At 58.2% G+C, this 25214-nt stretch overlaps 2 protein-coding genes and 1 long non-coding RNA gene across 6 annotated transcripts; 2 read left to right on the forward strand and 1 right to left on the reverse strand.

Annotated features, from left to right (window-relative positions):
• The first annotated feature begins 17 nt into the window (after positions 1–17).
• On the forward strand, positions 18–6328 carry NAPSA (napsin A aspartic peptidase). The gene is made up of 9 exons (XM_059044301.2): positions 18–356; positions 2230–2371; positions 2467–2590; positions 2782–2900; positions 3227–3426; positions 4703–4825; positions 5032–5176; positions 5725–5823; positions 6023–6328. Exons 1-9 carry the CDS (start codon positions 286–288, stop codon positions 6212–6214), a joined length of 1215 nt encoding a protein of 404 aa, XP_058900284.2. The 5' UTR covers positions 18–285; the 3' UTR covers positions 6215–6328.
• On the reverse strand, positions 4266–9960 carry LOC136793025 (uncharacterized). The gene is made up of 4 exons (XR_010837739.1): positions 9354–9960; positions 8138–8240; positions 7700–7764; positions 4266–6387 (listed from the first exon to the last, which is right to left on the reverse strand). It is a non-coding gene; the product is annotated as an uncharacterized lncRNA (long non-coding RNA).
• On the forward strand, positions 6747–25203 carry KCNC3 (potassium voltage-gated channel subfamily C member 3). Of its 4 annotated transcripts, XR_010837719.1 has the most exons (7): positions 6747–6888; positions 9043–11500; positions 15646–16753; positions 17942–18133; positions 18370–18496; positions 21094–21153; positions 22196–25203. XR_010837719.1 is itself a non-coding variant. In XM_067018815.1 (6 exons), the coding sequence occupies exons 2-5, from the start codon at positions 10610–10612 to the stop codon at positions 18471–18473; spliced, it is 2295 nt and encodes a 764-aa protein (XP_066874916.1). In that variant the 5' UTR covers positions 6747–6888; positions 9043–10609; the 3' UTR covers positions 18474–18496; positions 22196–22281. The 4 variants fall into 4 exon arrangements, 3 of the variants coding, with proteins under 3 accessions (XP_066874916.1, XP_058900041.1, XP_066874917.1); XM_067018815.1 differs by lacking the exon at positions 21094–21153 and having other exon boundaries at positions 22196–22281; XM_067018816.1 differs by lacking the exon at positions 18370–18496 and having other exon boundaries at positions 6751–6888.
• Positions 25204–25214: the final 11 nt, after the last annotated feature.

Genomic DNA, 25214 nt, shown 5'->3' on the forward strand with positions numbered 1-25214 from the left:
AAACTTATAAGTGAAAGCGACAAGAGTTAAAGAATGGGTAAGGGAGGGGCGCACCGGACTCTCCACCAACAGCGAAGTCGGGAGGCACGCCAATACTTCCGGCGACGCTACCAAAATATTGGGCACATTTCTCCCAAAATACCACCCATCACTCCCACATCACCCACCAAGAAACTTCGTGTCTCAGTCACCTCGCAAACCGGGAAGTGGGCAGTGAACAGGGCTTAGTCTCCGGGGGAAGCAAACGGAGCCGCAGGACGCCTGGGTCCACACGGGTCCCCAGAGATGTCTCCCCCACCACTGCTGCTGCTGCTACTGTTGCTGACCATGGAGCCCACTGAGGCCACGTTGATCCGGTAATGGGGATCCCCCACCCCCCCAAAACCTGGGACGGACTCCCTCCCTCTTACTCTTCAAGTCTGGGGCTCCCCAGTTCAGCGACCCCCAAACCTGACACCCCAGAATCCATGATTCCTCTCTTTGGGGTTCCCAGATCTCCAAATTGGGCTCTCACCCCTGAGGGGTCCACCCTGATATCTCCTAAGACCCAAGCCCTTTGAGTCTAAGGTCCTGCACCCTGAGACCCTTGGTTGGGGACCGTCCCAATGTTCTCAGTACACATTTGTGGGAACTCTGCTGATCCCACCCTGAGCTTTGATGATCTGATACTGAGATCTCCAGACCTGTGACACCCGTCTTCCAACAGATGTTGGAGACCCAGATCTGTGACATTTAAATGGAAACTCCCCCAGATCCACATCTTCCAACTTGTTGAGGTCTCAAGAAGTCCAGTTTGGGGGACTCCTATGACCCCCCCCACCTCTGCTGCCTCCCCCAATCTCTCCCTTCCTCTCCTCTCTTCTCTCCACTCCCTTGAACTCTTGATGGGGGGAGGGGAGTCTACTTTTCCAGGAAACACTTTTCCCCCACTTCACATTCTTAAGCCTCTCAAAGATTAAGTCATAGGTGGTGGCCGCAAAGATGTGGGGGGCAGGGTCCCAAGGAGAAACTACAGGCAGGTACAAAAAGGTGACTGCATATGATGTTTGCTAACCTACTTTTTGAACTTAAGAGGTCATAGCCACTTCCCAAATCAACGCAAAGAGCGACGATTCTCCGAGTTGACTCAGGACCACCAATATTGGCTTGAGCAGGCCCCAGGAACTTGTTAGGAATGCAGATCCTCAGGCTCCATCCTAAACCTACTCAATCAGAAACGAGCCGTTCTAGGGACTTCCCAGGTGGTCCAGTGGTTAGGACTCTGTATTCCCAATGCAGAGGGCATGGGTTTGATCCCTGGTCGGGTAACTAAGATCCCGCATGATGCATGGTGTGGCCAAAAAAAGAAAAGAAAAGAAAAAGGGAAAAGAAAGAAATTTAGCAGTCCTAAACTTTAACTAGCCCTCTAGGTCAGGGATTGGCAAAACAGTCAGCTCAAGAGCCAAATCCAGCCTCTGCCACCTGCTTCTGCAAATAAAGTTTAATGGGATTCAGCCACGTTCATTTGTTTGCATGTTGCCTACGGCTGCTTTTGTGCCATATTGACAGAATGAGTAGTTGCCACAGAGATGGACGGCCTGCAAAACCTTTACAAAAAAACTTTTCCTATCGCCCCTGCTCTAGGTGATTCTGCTTCAAAACAACTTTGCAAAACCCCTGGCATAGAGAGCTACTTTCCCCTTTTTCGTGGCTGAATGGATTCCATTCTAGGCATGTTTTATAGCAGAGCTGAGATGTGCCCAGCATTGGCCATCGCGTGGACAACAGTTTTCAAAATCAGGCACATCCTCATAAACACATCTTTGTGCGCTCGTCTAACGATCTTGTTGTTTGTCCATTCTATTGATATATACACAACAGTCTGCGTCTGCTAATCCCAAACTCCCCACCCCTCCCTCCGCCACCACGGCCCCCCACCCCGGCATATGGTAGGGCCTTTGGAAAACTTTGTGTATGTCCATTCCGGAATGGCTTACTTTACATAATTTGGAAGGTCTTTTATTGAAACGTTTTGGGGAAAGTCTGCTTGGAATGGTGCGCTCTTGTAGAGTCTTTGGGGAAATTTGTCACCGTGGTTTGGTAGGTGTTTGGTAGCATTTCTGCTAATGATTATTACTATAGGGCCATGGAGATGCTTACATTGTCGTTATATCCTATTTGGGGAAGTCTGTTATAGAGGATCTCCAGAAAGGGGAGCTCCTCAGCTGTTGGCATCTCCTTCCCCCACAGGATCCCACTTCGCAGAGTCTACACTGGACTCAGGGCCGTGAACCCACTGAGGGGATGGGATAAGCCGGCAGAGCCCCCCGGGTCGGGGGCTCCATCCCCTGGGGACAAGGACTTCTTTGTGCCTCTCTCCAACTACATGAACGTGAGTCACAGCCCCACACAGCCCCCCGCCGTCCCCAACCTTCCTGCCCTTGAAGTCAAGCTCTTCATCCGGGACCTCTCCTGTTTTGCCATCAGGTCCAGTATTACGGGGAAATTGGGCTGGGAACGCCCCCACAAAACTTCTCTGTCGTCTTTGACACTGGTTCCTCCAATCTCTGGGTCCCGTCCGTGAGATGCCACTTCTTCAGTCTGCCCTGCTGTGAGCTGTCAGGGGGGAGAATAAGGCTGAATGGGGGTGAAGGGAGAAGGGGGGCTGGGCCAGGTCTTCCCAAGGGTCTCTGAGGACCTGTTCTCTTCCAACGCACCCTCACAGATGAGTTGACCGGAGAGGCAGGAGGCACTGGGGAGACCTCTTTCCCCCAGTGACAGCTCCCTCACCTTCTGACCTAGGGCTGCACCACCGCTTCAACCCCAAAGCCTCCAGCTCCTTCCGGCCCAATGGGACCAAGTTTGCCATTCAATACGGAACTGGCCGCCTAGACGGCATCCTGAGTGAGGACAAGCTGACTGTGCGTGACCTTGGCCCCGGGAAGGCTTGAGCCTGGGAGAAGCCCATCTCTAAGACTATCGGGTTTAGGGAGGGGCTTGAAGAGGCGGGGCCTCCTGAGTAAACGGATGGGCCTTTTGAATTGCAAGGCAGGGCTTCCTGGGGAAGAGGGCGGGGCTTCGCAGGCAGGGGCGGGGCTTCTCAAGTTGGGAGGCAAAGCTTCCTAGGCAGTTGTCGTTGTTTACAGATGTCCCCAGACCTGGGATTCATGCCTCGGTTTGGGAGACTTCAGAGACATGTAGGCAATATCCTCCCGGAAGTAACTTACTCCACTTGAATCTACCCCAGATTGGGGGAATCACAGGTGCATCGGTGATTTTTGGGGAGGCTCTGCGGGAGCCCAGCCTGGTCTTCACATTCGCCCACTTCGATGGGGTATTGGGCCTCGGTTTTCCCGTTCTGGCTGTGGGAGGAGTTCGGCCCCCGCTGGATAGACTGGTGGACCAGGGGCTTCTGGATAAGCCTGTCTTCTCCTTCTACCTCAACAGGTAATGGTGGAGGTCTACCTTCCTCTGAGTCCTAACCCCGAGAAGGAAGTTCTGCCCTCCTTCAGGAAGTCTCTCTGCCCAATAAAGGAAGTCCCATTCTCCATTCAGGAAGTTACCGCGCCCCAATATAAGAAACACATGAACCCTACTCAGAAGTTACACTCACTAAACAACACCTTAAGACCTACTAAAGAAACCAACCATCATTTAAAACGTTCCATGTTTCAAACGCAAAGCCCTACCCAATCAAATACTGAATTTAAGAACCCCATCTTCACCGTAAAGAAATCCCAATTCCATTTGGGAACACACGTCAGAAGTCAGGAATTGCCCTTTTTTTTTTTTTTTTTGCGGTATGCGGGCCTCTCACTGTTGTGGCCTCTCCCATTGCGGAGCACAGGCTGCGGACGCGCAGGCGCAGCGGCCACGGCTCACGGGCCCAGCCGCTCCGCGGCACGTGGGATCTTCCCGGACCGGGACACGAACCCGCGTCCCCTGCATCGGCAGGCGGACTCTCAACCACTGCGCCACCAGGGAAGCCCTGGAATTGCCCATTTTAATCTAAGAAGTTACATCTACCTTTTAGGAAGCTTAAAACTTATTCTCAGAAAGCCCAAGCTGTCATCCAGGCAGCCTCCAGGCAGGAAATTCTATGTCCCTTCAGTTATCCGGACGTCCAACCCACCTCTTTTTTTTTTTTTTTTTCCTGCAACTTGTGCCCCCTGCAGTGGAAGGGCGGAGTCCTAACCAATGGACAGCCAGGGAATCCCCCCACCCACCTCTTAGTAGACCTTCCCGACCTTCCACACTTCCAGGAAGTGCCCACCCCCACCGCCCCTTCCTATCACTCTCAGCCAACTGAGGAAGTCTAGTTCCCCGGAAGTTCTAGTTCCCCGGAAGTTCTAGACATGCAGTTCAGAAAGTCTCATCATCCACTCGGGGAGACTGACTCCTCACAATCACACCTTCCAGAGCCAATTCAGAAACCTCAATGCTCCACTCCCCGCAAAAGTTCTACCTTCTACAGTCAAATGAAGAAGTCCTATGTCCACTTCAGGAAGCTCCCAAGACCCTAAAATCCTAACCTCCACCAAGAAAAGCCCCATTTCTCTTCACTTCTTGCCTTGCTTCCAGTCCCAACATCAAGGCCCTGCCTGCATCCCACTACCCCACCTAGAACCCAGACACCACCCCATTGGCAGAAGCCCCTCCCTTGGCCACTCCTGGGGCTGGCAGGAGAAATGCCCATGACACCTACAGCTGTCTGCCTCTGCAGGGACCCTGAGGCAGCTGACGGAGGAGAGCTGGTCCTGGGCGGCTCGGACCCAGCACACTACATTCCACCCCTCACCTTCGTGTCAGTCACGATCCCTGCCTACTGGCAGATCCACATGGAGAGGTGAGGAACCTGGCTTCCTAGGTCTGGGAGGAGTGGGCTAGAGCCTAAAACCCAGTGTCCTGGGGTGAAGGGAGCCGAGGCCCCAGACTCCTAGGTCTGACGGAGGAGGGATTGTGGGCCGGGACTCCTGCCTCTGCAGGAGGACGGGGCTGGGGGTCTGGCCTCCTAGGATGCTGGCTCTAATGACTGCGTCCTGTGCCTCACAGTGTGGAGGTTGGCACAGGGCTGACTCTTTGCGCCTGGGGCTGTGCTGCCATTCTGGACACAGGCACGTCTCTCATCACGGGACCCACTGAGGAGATCCGGGCCCTGCAGGCAGCCACTGGGGGAGTCCCCCTGCTAATGGGGGAGGTGAGGACCTGGTGTCTGGTGGGTGTGGTCTGGGGAGGCTAATAGGGATTTTAATGGTGGACATTGGGCAGGGTGCTCCAGCCTGCGGGTGGGAATCGCATGGCTAAGAGGTGTGCACGGGCTGAAAGCACTGGACCTTGTGAGTGAGAGGCCGGGGGTGAGTGAGAGGAAGCGAGGACACCTCCCAAGTGTCTACTCTAAGTGACTCCGCGGACAGGACCGGATGAGAGTGAGTAAACTTATAATTAGTATAAGACTAATTACGTACACCTATAGGCCCAGTATGGTCCGTGGGCCACCAGTCTTTGATTTTCAATTAGAGGAAAAGAGGTTTTGATCAAATGGGAGTCTAGGGGAAGTGGCAACAACTATATAGGAGTGACGGAGAAGCCAATAAGGCCACAGAAGACAGCAGAGCCTTGTGTGGTCAACACAAGGCCCTGAATACCTAGCTGCCCAAAATGGACATTTCCCTGTTGCATTGGGGAGCCACGGAATTTGAGCAGAGAAGGACTCCCTCGTCTCTACTTGCTCCTCTTTTCCCTCAGTACCTCATCCAGTGCTCGAAAATCCCAACGCTCCCCCCAGTCTCCTTCCTCCTTGGCGGGGTCTGGTTTAACCTCACGGCGCAGGACTACGTCATTCAGGTAGGTGGCAGTCACAATGACGTCAGAGTGACGCGTTGAGAGGGTGGGGCTGGGAGTGAGACATCACTAGGGCCAAGCAGGGACCACATAAACATTTCTAGTGCCCACGGTAGTGGGCGGGGCGAAGCTCTGGCTCCTAGGAAGAAGTAACACCGGTGGGCGTGACACGACACCTGTGATCCGTCTTGTCGCCTTGTAGATTGTTCGGGGTGGCGTCCGTCTCTGCTTGTCTGGCTTCCAGGCTCTGGACGTACCTCCGCCCGCAGGGCCCCTCTGGATCCTCGGCGATGTCTTCTTGGGCAGCTACGTGGCCGTCTTCGACCGTGGCGACAGGAAAAACGGGGCGCGAGTGGGGCTTGCGCGCGCTCGAGCTCGTGGATCGGGACAGTGAAGGGATGAGCTTGCGCAGGCGCAGTTCTCCGGTTGAGGCCCTGGTTAGGCGCATGCGCACCCGCCGATACTCAGTAAAAATCCACTATTTCTATTAAATTTACCTGGGTCTCTTCCTTTTTTTTTTTTTTAAGCGCGTGATTTTTTTCAGAAAAAAAGTTAGTGTCCGGCTCTCTGGAGTTGAGAAAGAAAGGAAGGAGAAAGGTATCACTCCTCTTCAAGGCGCACACTGGTGCGAGGGTCCTATACTACGAAGCCCATGAAGCCCCTCGCCTACTCTGCCTCTCCTCAAAGGCACTAGACGCCGCGGAGCATCACGGACGTTGTAGTCTAGGCAGTGTTGACGTACTGACGGGGGCGGGCGCAGCCACAACACGCGTGGGAGGCGACAGGTCGCGGCGGCAGCGACAGGTGGCAGTGGGGTTTGGCTGAAATCGTAAAGGGTTTTCCAACCCTTGTTCTAAGGGGAGGGGATACTATTCCCGCACACTTAATCTGTTCTTCTTCTCTACCCTTGGGATTCCCCGGGTTGGGGGGAGCTGAGCTGCCCCTCCTCCGGCGATGATGTCACTACCCCCCTCCGCAGCCTCTCGCTGCCCAGAGCTGCGGGCTGGGTCACCCCTCCCCCCATCGCCAGTCCCGGATTCCCCCATCCCCGCCCCGCCTCGACTTGGGGTGAGTACGGGGGAGGTAGAGAAGGAACAGGGTCCGGGAGCGGTAAGACAGCCCAAATCCCAGTTTCAGAGGCGGGGGACTCGGGAGAGGAGGACTCAAAGGTTACAGCGGAGAGGTAATTGGAGGGTCTCGGGGGACCAAGGATCGTAGGCAGAGAGTCCCCACATTCTCAGCTTTAGTGCCTGGAAGATCGTCTTTCCTGGATTTAGAACTGATAGGAATGGGGGCGGAGGAACAAGGAAGGGGTCTGGGAAGTCAGGAAGGGGAAGACCCTTCCCCAATTCCAGGGCTTTGTGGAATGGGGGAGGGAGAGTTAGGAGGGGGCGCCAAGGATGACTGAGGTGAGAGTCTGGGGCTTTCAGGAATTTTGTGCCATGAAGGCCTGAGAAGGGATAGACTGGGAAGGAGGAGGGATGGGGAAAGGGTCTGAAGACGTGAACAGACATTGGCCTCCCCTCCCCTGGTGTCCGTCGCCAAAAATCGAGTCCACGTCCCTCTGGTCTGTTTGCCGAGCTGGGTGTCCCATAACCCAAGCCCTCATTATGCCTCCAGAAGCCTCCCCTATGGGTGGAGAATTCAGGCTCACAAATCCCCACGTACCCTGGTGGGGCCTGGAGAGGGTCATGTGGGAGTGACGGCATCCAAATTTCCCAGGGCCTGATGGAGTCCGGGCCATCCTTGACCGAGCCTCTTCCCCCAATCCCACGGTCTCTAATCCCGAGTCTCACTCCCTATTCTCCTCTATTCCAGCCTCCTCGCTCCCCCCCCCCATCCCTGCCTTTCCCCCTTCCCTCTCTGACCCAGCCCGCACCTTCTCCCACATCTTCTGACCTCCGCAAAAACGCTGGTTTGGTAACTTGATCCCGTGCCCGGCTGCTATCAAAGGCAGAAGAGAAAAGTAGAGTTGGATGGGGTGGGGGGAGGGTATAAGGGAGGATGGCTGACTTAGGTCCTTACCCTAGCCCTTACTCCCAGCTCCTAGTGCCTACCCAACCCCGGCCCCAGCATCCATCCCCACGCCCCACCTGCCTAGAAGCCTCACTCAACCCAAGCCCATTCCCTCACCTCAGGATTCACTACTTCTGCCTGGGGATACAACAGAATCCGGGGCAGAGAAGAGTAGGAAGCCCCGATGTCTTTTCTCTACCCTCCTGGGTCCCAAGGGGGCTTGAGGACTGCCTGAGAACAGTGGATCAGGGGGCAGTGGGGGAACCCAGGTCTAGGGGTGGGGGGAGTTGAGGTAAACTACCTCCTTGGTCCGCAGGACGGGCCCCACTTCTGCAACTCTCTGCAGTGACGCAGCCTCGAGTCCTGGCCAGGTTGAGTATTAGAGACGGTGATGCGGTGGGAGCCTGAGAGAAAGGGACAGAAATACAGAAGGAGGGACAGAGACTGAAGGACAGCAGGACAGAGCCCCAAAGAAGTGGGGACAGAGACCCAGAAAAAGGGGGACAGGGATTCAGAAAGGGGTGAAAGAGGCACGGGGTGGGGGTGGGGGACAGAGGCCCAGGGAAGGGAAAGAAAGAAAAAGGACAGAAAGAGAAAAGGCAGTGACAGAGGGGGAAAAGAGACGGAGGAGGGGAAAAAGACACTGGGAAGGAGGTAGTCAAAGAACAAGAGCTAGGGAGACAGAGACCCAGATGGATGGGCAGAGACCAGAGAGAAGAGGGAGCCGACCCTGGGGTGGCGGGCGGTGGGGGGAGTCGAGGACAGAGACACAAAGAGGAGGGACAGAGACTGGAGGGAACAGAGACCCAGAGAGAGGCAAATCCGAGAAAAAGGTACAGAGGTCAAGATAAAGAGACTGGGGTTGGGGAGATCGAGACACAGTCGGGGGAGAGGAGACTGAGGCTTAGAGAGAAGAGGGGCAAGACTCAGAAGGAGGGGGACAGATTCAGAGAACAATGGGACAGAGAACCAGAGGGAGCGCAGAGTGAGGGGCCAGAGCTTCAAAGGAGTAAGGGTAGAGACGGGGGGACAAATATTCAGAAATGGGGAGAAAAAGAGACACTAAGAGACACAGAAGCGGGAGTGGAGGTGGAGAGGGAGGCGATACCAACCAGCCGCCGTACCTGCAGAGGGAGGCGGCGGGCTGGGAACAGTGTAGACTTGGGACGCCCGCAGCCCCTGACCCCCCCCACTTCCCTCCCACAGGCACAGTCTTCTGCCGCCGCAGCCCCAGCCGCAGCCGCTGGCCCCGCCCCAGCCCCCGCGCCTGCGCTCTACCACCCGGGGGGGGGGCCCCAGTCCAGCCCAGGGGGCGGGGCCTGACCGGTTCCGGGGCCATCCGCCTAGTTCTGGCCGCGCCCACCATTGGCCCCGCCCCAACTTTCTTCCCTCCCACCAGGACTCTCTGAAACCTAATCCCGCCCAATTTCCTATTGGCCCCGCCTGTTGCCTCAACCTAGACTGTTTCCCGGCCTTTTGGTTTCTCCCCTCCGCCTCTCTTAAGACTCTCTCCTTACCAGTTCTCATCCATCCCTTGGTTCTGCTGGCTGCAGTCCGCCGTTATCTAGACCTCGTCCACTTACCCTCACCTCGTTCCCCCTTCTAAGGCCCTGCTGACCCTTAGAACTATCTCCCAGGTTCTCTGGCCCACAAGACTTCCCGTTCTAGGTCCCACCGCTCCGTCCATCCCGGTAGCTTGGTACTCTGCAGGTCTCACCTTTTCCTTAGCCATTCTCTACACTCTTAGCCCTGCCCCGCCCCCACCTAGCCTGGTTGCTTTCAAATCCCTTAAAGCCCCGCTCCTCCCTTAGTCTTGCCTTTCCACAGCCCATTCAAGACGTTTTTTACCATTCGTGGATCCCACCCACCTCCTGCAGTCCCTCTGCATCCTTCCTGACATTCTCCCGGCCCAGCCCCGGCTAATCGGGCCGAGTTTGCAGCTCCGACCCTGCCCCTTCTTTACCTCGCCTTCTCCCTTAGTCCTAGCCAGAAGCTCTCAAGTTTCCAGGCCTCGCCCACTTCCGCCCCTTCTCACTGGGTCTCAGTCCCTGTTCCCCTTGCCGTGTCCTCTTTCAATCCAGTCTAGTGCCACTTTCCATTTCCAGTTCCCGCCCCTCATGCAGCCCCGCCCCCTCACTCTCCCAGCCCAATTAGAACTATTTCTAATTTCTGTGGCGCTGCCTCTTCTTAAGATCCGTTCTGCCCCGTCTAATCAATGTTAGGAGCTCAACCCGGCAGTCTCCATCTGCCCCATTTCACCGGGTATTGCTTGCCGGCTCTTTAGGTCCGTCTCTATGCAATCCAGACGGCCGCCCCGATTGTGGCCCTGCCCCTGACTCCGCCAGTCACGGACAGTCCAGCCCCTTTAAATAGCTTGGACTTGTCCCCTTCCTCAGCCCGACCCACTCCTTTTTTTAGTTCAATCAGGTCTCTTTCTTATATTTAGCCCCGCCTCCTCTGTTCTCCCAGTGCTGCCAAACCAGGCAACTTTAGCCTCCCATCCCGCCTTAACACCTCGCTCGGCCCCGCCCCTTATCTCAGAAAGACCCAATCGGTGTGTTCCATCTGCGGCCTCACCCCGACCAGCTAGGCGGAGTTGGAGTCTGGGCAGCTTTAGCCCCGCCCCCACCCCTTCCAAGGCCAATCAATTCAGATTCTCCCTCCCTGAGGCCCCGCCCCCTCCCTCCATCACCTCCTCTCACCCAATCACATCTCTTCCACCTGCGGCCCCGCCCCCTAAGACCCCCGCCCCTCCATCTCCGCCCCCCATCCAATGCTGAGCTCAGTCTGCGTCTCATCCTTCCGCGGGCGCCAGGGGTCCAGCAAACAGCAGCCGGTGCCGCCGCCGCAGCCGTCCGAGTCCCCGCTGCCGCTGCCCCCGCCGCCACCGCCACCGCCGCCGCTGCAGCAGCAGCAACAGCCTGCGCAGCCCGGCCCCGCCGCGTCCCCGGCGGGCCCCCCGGCACCCCGCGGGCCCGGGGGCCGGCGCGCCGAGCCATGCCCCGGGCTGCCGGCGGCGGCCATGGGGCGGCACGGCGGCGGCGGTGGCGACAGTGGCAAGATCGTGATCAACGTGGGCGGCGTGCGCCATGAGACGTACCGCTCGACGCTGCGTACCCTGCCGGGGACGCGGCTGGCCGGCTTGACGGAGCCCGAGGCGGCGGCGCACTTCGACTACGACCCGGGCGCCGACGAGTTCTTTTTTGACCGGCATCCGGGTGTCTTCGCCTACGTGCTCAACTACTACCGCACTGGCAAGCTGCACTGCCCGGCCGACGTGTGCGGGCCGCTCTTCGAGGAGGAGCTCGGCTTTTGGGGCATCGACGAGACCGACGTGGAGGCCTGCTGCTGGATGACCTACCGGCAGCACCGGGACGCCGAGGAAGCGCTCGACTCCTTCGAGGCACCCGACCCCTCGGGCGCCGCCAACGCTGCCAACGCCGCGGGCGCCCATGACGCGGGCCTGGACGACGAGGCGGGTGCGGGCGGCGGCGGCCTGGACGGCGCGGGCGGCGAACTCAAGCGCCTCTGCTTCCAGGACGCTGGCGGCGGCGCCGGGGGCCCGCCAGGGGGCGCGGGCGGCGCGGGCGGCACGTGGTGGCGTCGCTGGCAGCCCCGCGTGTGGGCGCTCTTCGAGGACCCCTACTCGTCGCGGGCCGCCAGGGTGAGCGTGCTCTCGGAGCCCCCATCCCCCTCCCCTCTCCTGGAGCTTCCAGACCCTCAGAAACGCCCCATCCTCGCCCTTAATCCCTGGCCCTTCCCAGCCCTTCCTGGTCTCTCGGCCTCCCAGCCTCTTAGTCTCCCGTACTCTGAACACACCCCCCTCTCCCGGCCATCCCCAGATCCGCAGAAGATCTCTCTGCAACCTTCAGAATACTCCAGACCTCTCTAAACCCCACCCTGCTTATCTAGGCCATCGTAGGCCCTTAGAAACTTCCTTTCCGACTGTGAATCTCTTAAACACACCCCGTGAACAACCCCACATCTGCCTTTCCTGGACCCCTCCTGAGACCCTAAGAAGACATTTCCTCAACCCTCAGCGTCTTCCTAGCCCCTTTTAACCTCTTCTCACCTCTCTTGGCCACCCCTCGACCCTCAGAATACCCTTGTCCAGCCCTCAGTTTCTTGGACCTCCTTAGATCCTCAGAAGACATCTCTTCCTAACCCTCAAAGTGTCCTAGGCCCTGTGAACACTGTCTCCACCCCCTGCAGACCCTCTGAAGCCTGCTCTCTAGCTTCCAGCCTTCAGTAGTCCTGCAGGCTCAACCAATACCTCTGATTCTCTTTCTGCCCGTCTCCACGTCCCCTCCCTCTCTCCAAGTTTGAGTCTCCTGGTTATCTTTGAACCCCACTTGCTTATTCTGCCCTTAAAGTCTCAGAATAGTTCCCACCCCAATCTCAGAGTTCCCTGGACTCCTCTGAACCTCCAAACCACTTGCTCTGGCTAGGATACTTCCCCGTCACTGCAACAGAGTCTTGGGGCATCTTCTCTCCTGGGACCCTGCTGCCCTCTCTGTGTTCACATCCCTTCCTGCATCCTCCACACCAACTCCCCTCCCGAGGATTTCCCCATACAGCTCCAGACTTCCCCCAAGGCTTTCACACTCCTCCTCAATGTCTCCAGAAGAGTCCTGAGTCCCCATGATATGCCTTTCCTCTCCAGAACTTCCCATATGCCCTCCAGAATAGCTTCTCTCTCATCCACAGATTCTCACAGCTTCTTCCTTCATCGTTTAAACTGCATAGCCCACTCTCTATCTCTAGTACACCCTCCCCCCACCCTCAGCCTCCCAGCCTCTTTCCTAGTGGGTAAATGACTTTCCTTCCTGCTCCAGAACTTTACCTAACCTCAATCCTTGGGACCCTCCTCAAGTTATCAGCCCCAAAGCTTCCTCCTCAAAATAGCTCCCAGGTCTTTGTGACCTACCTTGGTATCTTTCCACCTGATCCCCCTCCCCAAGCCCTGCTCACTTCCCCTTTCCTAACGCCTCCCCACCCCCACTACCCATTCCAAAGCACAGGACTGGGCCTCTCAGACCCCCCTCCACCCCCCGCAAAGTGAACCAAAGAGCCCACACTCCAGCCTTCTCCTCTCACCAGTCTTATCTCTCTCAAAATTCCATATTTCCCCCAAAGCTCTCTTCGTCTCCCCCCCCAAAAAAACTTTCCTCAAACATCTGTAACTTCCCGGGCTAAACAGCTACCCTTCCCCCTGGTTCTCATTTGAACCTCTTCTTCCTCTTAACTTCCTCCTGGTGTTGGAGGAAAGAGGACAGTTCAAGATGGGGGGTGGGGAATTAGAGAGAGGAGGGAAAAAGGAGAGACTCCAGGCCCCTTTCTAGCCTCCTGGGGACCCAAACACCCGGAGGAGGCCGTCCGGCACCCTCCCCCCACCGTGCCGCGTCCTGGGCCGGGAAGGACGCGGAGGACCCGCAGTGCCGCATTCGCACCGGGGGAGGGAGCGACGGGGAGGGGGGCCGGAGGCACCGCATAAAGTTTGGTCCCCGGGAAGCGCTGAGTTGGCAAGATTTGGGGTTGGGTGGGGGGAGGTGGGGGAGAGGAGGTGCAGAAAGGACGTGGCCCTATATGTCCCCTCAGGCCTCTGAGCGGCACCCTCCCCCCATGGCCTGGGGAGCCCTTCCCTCTTGTGACCCCATTGAAGTGTTCTGAGGTGAAACTAGGGGTCTGGGACAGCTACGGGGGACATTCATTTACTTTACAGATGTGTTTTGAGTGTCCACGCAGTGCCAAGCATCTTCTAGCCGCCAAATGAGAGTTTGAGAGTTGAGAGTTGAGGCCATTGCAAAGTGGAGGGTCCGGCTCTACCTCCCCCTCACTCCTCTCCCCATAATCTCCCCTTTCCTTCTTACAGGGACTCCATGCCCTCCTACCCCTTCTGCTTTGGAAGCATCTCTGGACAAGGGGGTCCTAACGCTGTCCAGCTTCTAAGCTGCGCACTGCGACGGGTGCCCACCGTTCTTTCTGTGTCCCGGGAGGGAAGGAGTTAATCAAGCTCCTGGCCTGTGGCCTCCCGCTGTGAAGCGGCACTGCGGCTGCGCACTGCCTGCTCGGCAAAGGCCTCGAATGGGTTAAGACGGCGCTCGGGCCTTGCGGCTGCGCACTGCGGTGGGGGAGCTGTCCGTGGTGCTGCCCCCCGCGCGCCCCGCCCCCTGGTCCATTCGGCCCGCCCCCACTGCGGTGCCGCAACCTGCGCCCTGCGCCCGGAGGGGGGCGGGGGAGCACCAGGCATGCGCTCTGCGGAGGCCTCTGGCCTCTTAAACCACTGCGGAGAAACGAAGAGGGGGGCGGGGCAGAGGGCCACCGTTGATCCCCTAGCCCACCCCAAGATCTAGGGTCATCTCTGAGGCGGGCTCTGGCCCGCCTCTGGGCTCTGCACTTCAGATTAAAGTCAAGGTCTCCCAAGCCCGGACCTTGCCCCCCATCCCGTGGAGGAAAGAGAGTGCAGAGAGGTACAGTGATGGCCTGGTAGCCAACTCTGGCTCTCCTCTCTTTTCTGCACCCCAGGCCCTCTCTCCTCTACCCATCTGATTAAAGCCCCCTCTGCCTCAAAGCCCATCCCCTTCCTTCTCTAAGGCCTAACCCCACTCCTTCGACCTCCCTTCTACATATCTGATAAAGCCAACTACAATTTCTAGGGGCCTTCTCCAAGATCTTGACCCTGTCTCTTCTCAAGTCCTTCATCAAAACCCACAACATTGGGCTCAGGACACTGTTGCTTCCCCATCTTGAAATGAACCAGGCACTCCCGCCCCCATATCTCTGAACCTCTGACAAGCCCCTTCACCTGTCCTTGGGCCTAGCCCTGCCCTCTCCCCTTCCCCTATGTTCAAGCCCCTGACATTCCCTTCCTTTCCAGAGCCTTAAACCCCACCCCTATCATCTTCCCTTTTTTCACTCTTGACTCTTCACTTCCTTCTTCCTTCAGGGAGCTAACACCCCTCCTCCCCTCTGTGGGTCCAACTCTGCACTGTTCTCTCTGGGTGAGGGCCTCACCCAGCCTTCTCCCTTTTCTGAGACCCAGTCATTAGCATCAAGGTCCTTAAACACCGGCACCTACCTGAGACCTCAACCTTGGCTCTCTTTAACTGATGCCCCAACACCTTAATAATGGCTCAAGCCTTACTGAATTCCAAACACTAGACCAAGCACTGGTTTTGGAGTCAGGCCCTTTGTATACTCATCTAATGTAATCCTTACGATGATCCTGTAAAAAATTTGAGGTTCAGAAAGATTAATCTCCTTGCCCAATTAGGCAGGGGAAAAGCTGGATTCAAACCCAGGCTTCCTTACTGTTAACCACCTCCTGGTTCTGCCTCTGACCCACCTTCTCCCCTTCGCCTTCCCTCAGCTCCAAGCTAAGCCCCAAAGCCTCTGAGACGCAGGATGTATGATGTTAGTCTCCCTACCCACATCCCCCAACCGAATGCTTGGACCCTGCCAGGGACCCCTGAGATACGACACAGGGAACAGGAGGGTGGTGGGGGGATGGTCTAGGAGACAGAGCAAGGAGCCAGAAATTGCTGTTTCCAGGAAAGAAGTGGCCCATCTGCTGCTTCTGCTGGGGCCAGCTCTTCTCCCGAGCTGGGGGAGAGCTGCCTCTGATCCTTTTTGCAAGATTTAGAGAGAACAGGATGCAAGAAGTGATGGAGGCATTGGTGTTGGGACACCTGGGTTTCCCTGGAGTTTGTGTCTGGGGAAGGGGCCCCACTGGGGGCGTCGCGGGGAGACGGCTAATTGACCAGATGCCCGGGTCACCTTTTGCCCTCTCTCTCCTGTCCCGCCCCGCAGTACGTGGCCTTCGCCTCCCTCTTCTTCATCCTCATCTCCATCACCACCTTCTGCCTGGAGACCCACGAGGGTTTCATCCACATCAGCAACAAGACAGTGACGCAGGCCTCCCCGATCCCTGGGGCTCCGCCGGAGAACGTCACCAACGTGGAGGTGGAGACGGAGCCCTTCCTGACCTACGTGGAGGGGGTGTGCGTCGTCTGGTTCACCTTCGAGTTTCTCATGCGCATCACCTTCTGCCCAGACAAGGTGGAATTCCTCAAGAGCAGCCTCAACATCATCGACTGTGTGGCCATCCTGCCCTTCTACCTGGAGGTGGGGCTCTCGGGCCTCAGCTCCAAGGCCGCCAAGGACGTGCTGGGCTTCCTGCGGGTCGTCCGCTTTGTCCGGATCCTGCGCATCTTCAAGCTCACGCGGCACTTCGTGGGGCTGCGCGTGCTGGGCCACACCCTCCGTGCCAGCACCAATGAGTTCCTGCTACTCATCATCTTCCTGGCGCTGGGCGTGCTCATCTTCGCCACTATGATCTACTATGCTGAGCGCATTGGCGCGGACCCCGATGACATCCTGGGCTCCAACCACACCTACTTCAAGAACATCCCCATCGGCTTCTGGTGGGCCGTGGTCACCATGACGACCCTGGGCTACGGAGACATGTACCCCAAGACGTGGTCAGGGATGCTGGTTGGGGCGCTGTGTGCCCTGGCCGGGGTGCTCACCATCGCCATGCCCGTGCCCGTCATTGTCAACAACTTTGGCATGTACTATTCGCTGGCCATGGCCAAACAGAAGCTGCCCAAGAAGAAGAATAAACATATTCCCCGGCCCCCGCAGCCCGGCTCGCCCAACTATTGCAAGCCCGACCCACCGCCCCCGCCCCCGCCCCATCCTCACCGCAGCAGCGGCAGCGTCAGCCCTCCACCACCCATCACCCCGCCCTCCATGGGGGTGACTGTGGCAGGGGCCTACCCACCGGGGCCCCACACGCACCCCGGGCTGCTCAGGGGGGGAGCGGGTGGGCTCGGGATCATGGGGCTGCCTCCTCTGCCTGCCCCCGAGGAGCCTTGCCCGTTGGCTCAGGAGGAAGTGATTGAGATCAACCGGGCAGGTGAGGAGGGGGCGCGAGGGGTGGAGGTAGGGGGGGGCGCAGGCAGAGGTGGGGAGCTTGTGATGGGGGCAGGAGGTAGCCGCTGAGATTCCGGAGAGATGGGGCGGTCAGCAACAGAGACGGAAGAGAGGAAAGTGAATAGCAATTGCTGAGGCCAGAGAAGAGGCACGGAAGTAGACGGTGATGGAGAAACAGAGGTTTCGTGTGAAAGAGTTTTGGGGAGAGACAGACTTGCAGCCAAGGTATTCAGGGGAACCAGGGGAGCGGGGGGTAGAGTGGTCAGCCATGTGGTGAGAGGGACTCAGAGAAAGAGAGGTGGGAGGGCGGTTCAGAGCACAGGGAGAGAGTCTCACATGGGAATCAAGGGCCAGAGACAGAGGCCAGGGCACTCTTGCAGTGTCTGATGAAGGAGGTGAGGGGAGAGGAAAGTTGACTGAGCCTGTGCTCATCTCTCCCCCCAGGGGAGTCTGTGTCTCGGAGGCAGGGATGGGGCCATCAGTCCCGGGGAAGCGAGAGGCTGGGGGGGCCCCACCCCCATGCCTTAAGTAGGTCAAGAAAGGGAGCTGGGCCGCCCGGCCTCCATCTTGCTCCCTCAGCTGCTGACCCAGTTTCACACCAATTAAAAATAGCTAAAGTCAGAGCCTGGGGGACCCCCCCTCCCCCCTCCCTCATCTGTCACCTTCCCGACGCCTCCCACTGTGCCCTTGCCAGCGTCCAACACCCCTTCCTAAACTGCCACCTCCCGGCCCCCTGCATCCCTCCCGGCCATCCCTCCACACCTATCCCAAACCACGCACCCTACCCCAGCTGTGCCCTATCCGGTCCACTTCAACCAGCCATCCCACCCTCCACCGTCTCAGCCTCCTTCCCAGCACCCAGTTCACTTCCCAACCACCTCTTCCCCCGTCCCTGTCCCTCCAAACACCCGACACCCTACCTCAGTCCTGCCCTTCTCAGCACCCAACAGCCCGCCTGACCCCCACTTCCTAGCCTTCAACGCCCTTCCCTACCCTGCTGTCCTGCCCAACATTCAACACCCTCCCCACCCATGACCCGCTCCCCAAACCCACCAGCCACACCCCCTAACAACCTGCACCTCCATCACCTCTCCTTGCTGACCTTGCCCTCTCCGTGAGTTCCCACACCTCACTCTCTCCTTTGTGTCTCTGTCTGACCCTCGGGACACAGATCCCCGCCCCAACGGGGACCCTGCAGCAGCTGCGCTTGCCCACGAGGACTGCCCGGCTATTGACCAGCCCGCCATGTCACCAGAAGACAAGAGCCCCATCACCCCCGGGGGCCGGGGCCGCTACAGCCGGGACCGAGCCTGCTTCCTCCTCACTGACTACGCCCCTTCCCCTGATGGCTCCATCCGGAAAGGTGAGGTGCCCTCCACTGGCCCCCTGGGACCCTCCCTCTCCTCCCCTCCCCCAGGGGAGGGGAGAGAGGGAGATGAGGGAGGAGGTGCTGGACTTCCCTTCCCCCATCTCCTGGCCCCAAATTCCCTCCCTCTTAGACGCCCTCCCCCAAATTTCCTCACCACTGACCCTTCACCTGTCTTTATTCCATCTCCATGTCCCCCCCCCCGACCCTCTGGCCTCTTCCCCCACCCCCAGCCACTGGTGCTCCCCCACTGCCCTCCCAAGACTGGCGTAAGCCAGGCCCCCCAAGCTTCTTGCCCGACCTCAACGCCAACGCTGCAGCCTGGATATCCCCCTAGTGGATGAACCCCCTCCCCCCAGGGTAAGTAGCCCCCACCCTCTGAACCCCCTCCCTCCCGACTAACCCATCTGAGAACGTGCAGCCCCCATTGACCGAGACTCCTCTCCCCTCACTCCGAACAGCTCCATCCAATTAACCCCCAGCCCTGACACTGGCCCTGCACCCACCTGCCCAGGACCTGCGGTACCCCTCACTCACCCCTAGAACTAAGCCCAACCCTCCCCACCATGTGCCTGACCTCCCTCCCCACCCTTACGACTGACCCCCATTCTCAGCCCCATCCACATCTCTCTCCCTGCCTCCCCCGCTTGGTTTTGCTTTTGTTTATTGAATCAAGAAAATGGGGTACCCACCCAGGACATTCTTCTGGGTGCAGGTTGGGGTGAGAAAGACTCAGCCGCTCATCCAGTCACTTGTGGATTGGCCGGCACTTACAAAGCACACACAGGCTCCCGGTGCAGTGCTAGGCCCAGGGGATTCAACAGTGAGCAATCCAACCGCACCCCCGCCCTCCATGAGCTCTCAGTTTGGGGGAGAGGCAGACACAGACCTAGAACCGAGGCTGAAAAGCAGGGCTGGGCTGAGGATCCTTGTCCCGGGATCTGGGGAGGGGCAGGTCTGCTCTGGGGCTTTGTGAGGAGGCACCGGAGTGGGGAGACTGCAGGGCAGGAGGCTGGGATGAGGGTCCAGGGGGAGAGGACAAAGCCTGAACCGGGGTCAGGGCTGTGGGGGTGGAGAAGAAGGAAAGAGACAGAGAGAGTCGGGGGGCCGGGGGTCAAGAGGGCAGGGTCAGGACTGGCCAGTGGGGGAGGTGAGGGGGATAGAGTGAGGAGACAGTAGGTGAATTATTCAGCAAACGTAACGAAGCACTTTCCACGTGCCAGGAATCTAACATATATTCTGTAATCCTCAGAACAACCCCAGCTAACCCCTAACTTCATTCATTCATTCATGCATGCATGCAGCAACTAATGATTGAGGGTAGAATTCCAGGCACTGGAGATTTAGCAGGGCACAAAGCAAGAATCTGCCATCACAGAGTTGCTACTCTAGAGCCTGGGTCAACATACTACAGCCACGGGCCAAATGTGTCCATCAGCTGTTTTGTAAATAAAGCTTTATTGGAACACAGCCACTGTCTACAACCGCAGACTGGAATAGTTTTGACCGAGATGGTGTGGCCCACAGAGCCCAGAAAATATCGACCATCTGGCCCTTTACAGCGAATGTCTGCCACTCCAAGACTGGAGGAAGCAGAAAACAAACAAAAGGATAATTACTCTGGCCAGGTCAGATAAGGGGTCTGTGAGGGTCTTTCTGAGAAGGTGACATGAAATTGAAAGCTGAAAAAGCTCCAGCCAGGCAGAAGAAACAGCAAGTGAAAAGGCCCTGAGGTGCTGCCTGGGGTGCTGAGTTGGGATGAGCTTGGTGTGTTAAAGGAACAGCGAGGAGGGAAGTGTGGCTGGAGCTGAGTGGCCTAGGGGAGAGGGCAGGAGTCTGGGGGGGAAGGTTTTTTTGGCCATGGTGAGAGGCTGGATTGGATCTTAAAAATGATGGGAGGCCACCTGAAAGCATTTGATCCATGGCTTATTCATTCAACACATGCCTGTGGAATCTCCCTTCGCAATACAGAGATACATCCTAAAGAATCCCTACCCTCAGCCTAAGGAGATGCCACAGCAGGACTTAGGGAGCCTCCAAGGACAGCCGCATCCAAACCCCCTTGTTTTACAGAAGTTCAGGGAGGTCCATGGCCAACCCCCAGCCACAGAGCAGATGCGGGACAAGAACCCAGGCTTCTGGGCTCCTAGTCCAGAGGGGACTGTCCGGCTCTTCTTGTTCCATCCCCGGGCCTCTCCTTGTTGCAACCCGCCCCCCACCTCCATTATCCTCCACTTTCATCTCATTACCAACCCCCTGCCCCCCTGCTCCCATCTCACCCCTCCCCCTGCTTGCACCCGGTCCTGTTACCCACCTCCCTTTGTTCCCCACCCCCAGGTCTGGATGGGCCCCTATGGAACTGAGGGGCAGGGGCAGGGGGGAGGATTTGGGAATGTGGGTGAGGGAGGACTGGGGAGGGCAGCTGGGGGGAGTTCTCTGCTTCTCTTGCCTCGGATGCCAAAATCCATGCATTGAACTCAAATTATGGCTGGAGCTGATGGGGCTGACTGAACCCCCTCCCCTGAGGTCCTGGATCTCTCCCCCTTCCACGGCCTCCCTTCCTCTCTAACCTTCCTCCAGGACCCACCCCCCCACTATCCCCCCCCCACCAAGATCCTTCCTCCTGACCTGACCCTCACCTGCCTCAGGATCCCTCCCTTCTCCGTCTCCCCTCACCAACCACCTGATTCCCGCACCTGACCCGCGCTCCCCCATCCTCCCCAGCCCTCCCCCTCCTCTCTTCCTTCATCCTCCCATTCCCCCTCAGCCACCCCGGAAGCTCCTTCCATATTTGATGTCTCTGGCCGCCCCCCATTTCACTGCTCCCCTCCCCCGGAAAACACCAGAGAGGAGGAAGAGATCTCGGCTTTTCTCTGTCCCCCCCAACAGTGAGGCTGTGTTGGGGGGGTCCCCCCTGGCCACCCACCCCCCGTGACTCTGTGTATTTCTGTCCCCAGCTCTTGTCACCGCCTGAGACCTCGCGAGACCCTCGGTCCCCCCCTGCCCCTTCCCCCCAGGTTAGCAATTGGGAATGGCTGGGAGGGGGTGTCCCCAAGATAACTGGGCTTCCCACCTCCCCCAGGCCCTCTCTCTGACAGTCAAGATGCCCTCGTCCAGACAGACCCCTTGGTACTGCCTAGCAAAGCCCTGGAAGAGCCCAGACACTGGCAGAACTCTTCAGACATTCCGAAGTTTTCAAGAAGCCCCACATGTGCCCCCTAAGCCTTAGGTCCCTTTGACTATCAAGACATTGTCAGGACCTTCGCATCAGAAGGTTCTCGTTTAAAGGCTTCTTGACCCTTGAAAGATACCCCATTACAGCCTTCAGCTGAGTCTTGCCCTCATCAGACTGCTCTTGGAGCTGTCCTCCTGCACCACCCCCGCCCCGCCCAGAGAGGGGGCGCTGCCAGCTTGTGCTCCATTCAGCCCCCCACAGCGTCCCCACCCGTCCATCTTCATTTCTCTACATCTAGGTTGGCCCCCTACCCACTGCAGCCCCACCCATCCCCTCCCAAGGCCTCCGGCTGCTCCCCTACTGGCATTCCACCCACGCTCCCTCCGCACCATCTGCCTCGCTGCCCCCCACCTTTCTGCCTCAGACGAGGGGGCCAACAGGGGGGAGGGGAGTTGAGGGGGGCTGCGGTGGGGGTAGGGTGGGGGAGGCTCGGTGGCTGCCACCCTGCCTCCTAACCCTGAGTCTCTCCCCCCTCCCCATGTCTGAACCTTTCTCCTTGATGCCGACTGACTGTCCAATTTGTTCACTTCTCTCTCTCTCCGTCTCCTTGGTCCGCCTCTGTCCATCTCTCCGTCTCTTGCCATCTGTCACTTTGTGTCTGTCTCTCCGTCTCTTATCCTCTGTGTCTCCCTCACCGTCTCTGTCACCTTCCTTCTCTCTCTGACCCACCCTCCATCTCTTCCTGTCTCTTGCCTTTTCCTGTCTCTGTCTTCTCTCTTTCTCCACCTCATATCCCTTGTTTCCCTGCTGCTTCCCCCTGTCTTGGGGTCCCTCTGTTGGACCCTCCCCCTGCACCCCTATCTCCTCGCTTCCCCCCCCCCCAGGTTACGAGAAATCCCGCAGCCTGAGCAGCATCGCGGGCCTGAGCGGGGTGTCCCTGCGCCTCGCCCCCCTTGCCACCCCCCCTGGCTCTCCCAGGGCCGCCCGCCGCGCTCCCCCAACCCTGCCCTCCATCCTCTAGCGCCCCCCTCCGTGGGGGGACTCGGGGGTGACAGGGAAGAAGTTCAGAGGAGCTGGGGGTGGGGGGGGGAGGGTTTCTTTAAAAAAAAAATCAAACAGTCATTAATAATATGCAACCGAGACGACGACGCCAGCAGACACCCCCGGGCCCCTCACCTCCACCTGGGCCCCCAGGATGGAGGGGGGGAGGAGCCAAAGCCCATCCCCCCAACTATTCGCCCCTCCTGAAAAAAAGCCTTCTCAGGTCTCCATGAGCCATAGGAACCCCCCCCCCCAATCGACTCGTGTAAATACGTCCAAATTATATCAATTACATTTTGGGGCGCCTCCCCACTACTCTGCATGCCTCCCCCAAACTGGATCCCCGCCCTCTCCAACTCCACCTCAGCAATAAGCCGCCAGGGGCTGCATGCTGCGTGCGAGGGAAGGGGCATTCTGGGAAGCGGGTGGGGACCTCCATGGGGGTCGGGCTGGCCTTCAAGCTACCGGAGGGTCTCCTAGCCTCCTACCCTTCACCCCAGGAGGGCAACCCATCACGAAAAAAAAAAAAAAAAATAGCAGCAATGTGGGGGAAGGAGGAACAGTCACCCAAGCCAAAAACCGGAGCTGAGCTCAGACGGTAGAAGCGGAGGCACGGGGTGAGGGGTGGGCTGAGGACAGCTGCTCCCTCAGCCTCCAGGAGCATCCCTCCCGTAAATTTCACTCTTGCGGCCTCCTCCCCCACCCCCCACCCCACCCCGAGGGATCTGCTCGCCTCTCTGGCTGCATGGACTCGGACCTCCCATCCCAGTATTCCTGGGATGCTCTGGCCCTAGCACACAAAATTCCCCAACACCCCCTCCAGGTTCCGATCACATGAGGCCTGCCCCCAGAATTCCTGAGACTGAGTCTGGCATCCCGCATCCTCCAAATCCCCACACGCTGCTGGGACTTAACCTCTGCACACAGATGCTGTCCGCCCCGCGCCCCGCCCCACCCCAAGCCCCACCCCCCATCCATTCCCTGAGCTGCATCCCAGCACCTCAAACCTCCAAGACTTCATCCAGCCCTTCAGCTCACTTTCAGCCTTTGGGATGCTCCAATCCTTCCCACACTCTGGACATTTCCTGGACACCCCTGAATCTGACATCAGACATCCTCCTCAGGTTCCCCTGACGCTAGAATTTTCAAGATAAGCTCAACCTGTCTGCAATTCCAGGGAACCAGACCTCCCCGGGGCACCCCCCTTCTTATACCTAACCCTGCCCCTCCAAGAGCCCCTTTCTTTAAATGGTGCCCCAAAGGCACCTTCTTCATAGACGCCAATGTTTCCCAGAGGGTCATATTTGTACCCCTGGTGATGTGCTAAGGGTTTAGGCAGTACAAGGACAAACACTTATTTTTAAAGTTTTGTCTTTCCTGGCATTTCGCACATAAGCCGGTAAGTCCAGATATTGCTGCTCGGCCAGGACACGGTTTATTTAGGTTAGAGGTGTTTACATTTAAAATGTAGAGGCTGTTCCCTAGTGGAGGGACGCTGGGATATCAGAAGCTTGGGAAACCACATATCCACCTGGGCTGGGATCCCAGCTCGCCCTTCCCCGGCGTTCTTCAACCCCCCCCCCCCAAGTTCGCGGGTGGAAAATCATTTCTCATACCCCATCCTGGCTCAAGAAGGATGCGCTACCTATCCCAAGCCCAGGGACCACACCGGTCCCAGAATCCTTAAGGGACTCCCCCTTTTGGAGCTGGGGGCCCGTGGAATTAGCAACCTCCCTCCCTCTGCTCCCACGGCCTCAGGACACCCCCCACCCCCCGCCCGAGGATTGGTGGGGGGGGTGCCACTGAGCACGATTCTTGATGCAACGATTCCTATGCAAGGGGCATTTTTGAGCCCCCCCATCCTTCCCTTGGACCCTAAACCCTGGCGAACCAGGGGTGAGGGGTGGGGCGGGTTCTGGCGGGAGCGGGGTGGGGCGGGGCAAAGGGCTAGGGGCTTTAAACACCAGGGTATGGGGTTGGAGACTGATTATATTGCCAAAGGGTTTAACTTCTTAAAGCAAAACAAAACCCCAGATACCCCTGACCCTCACGGAAGCCGAACGGTGCAGGGAAAGGGGGTGAGGATTTTTCTAAAGGGTACGGACCTCTTCCCAACGTCTCCGCCCTGCTCGCCAACACGTACCCAGCTTTTTAGTTCAGCTTTTAAAAACGGTCACAATCATAAACCTCTACACACGTTATTCTCGTTCCCCATCCCTCAAGTCAACAGTGTGGGATTCGGGGAGGGAGAGAGAGAGAGAGAGCTAAAGGGACAACTTCCAAGTCCCGACTCCCTATTTCCCGCGGCCGCCAGGGTGCCTGCAACTACACGCATGCGCTGCATGACGCGCTCCCCCACACGCATGTCACGCCCCTCCTGCGCTCCGGGAACGCACGGACGCGGGGCGGGGCGGGGGCGGGGCGATTGGGGAGGAATGAACGGCGGGGGGGGTCTTTCTGAATACAGCGGCTCCTCCCCAACACACACACAGCAATAAGTTTCTCTCACTCAAAAGTGGGCGGGACGGGCCTGGCCTGTTGTTGGGGTGGGGGGGAGTGGCAAGGGGGCGCTCTCAGGGATGGGGGAGGGTGCCCGGAGTCAGTCTTGGGAGGGGAGGTCTGCAAATCGTCCAACTCTGGTGCTAATGGCGGGTCTTCTCAGCCCACCCCCAGGGCAGGGAGGGAGGGGTCGGCACGGCCCCTCCCCCAAGCCTCCCCCACGCCCACCCTGGGTGCATGAACCGCCCGTTGCAGAAGCTGCCGCATGCCACCCCCCCCAAATAGTGTCATGCCCCCTTCCCACACACCCTCTCATTCCCCACCAAAATAAAAGTTTCCTTTTCATTTAAAAGTTTCCTCCTC

This window comes from Kogia breviceps, chromosome 18, assembly GCF_026419965.1.
Source record: "Kogia breviceps isolate mKogBre1 chromosome 18, mKogBre1 haplotype 1, whole genome shotgun sequence".
In the NCBI taxonomy this organism is placed as follows: Eukaryota; Metazoa; Chordata; class Mammalia; order Artiodactyla; family Physeteridae; genus Kogia; species Kogia breviceps.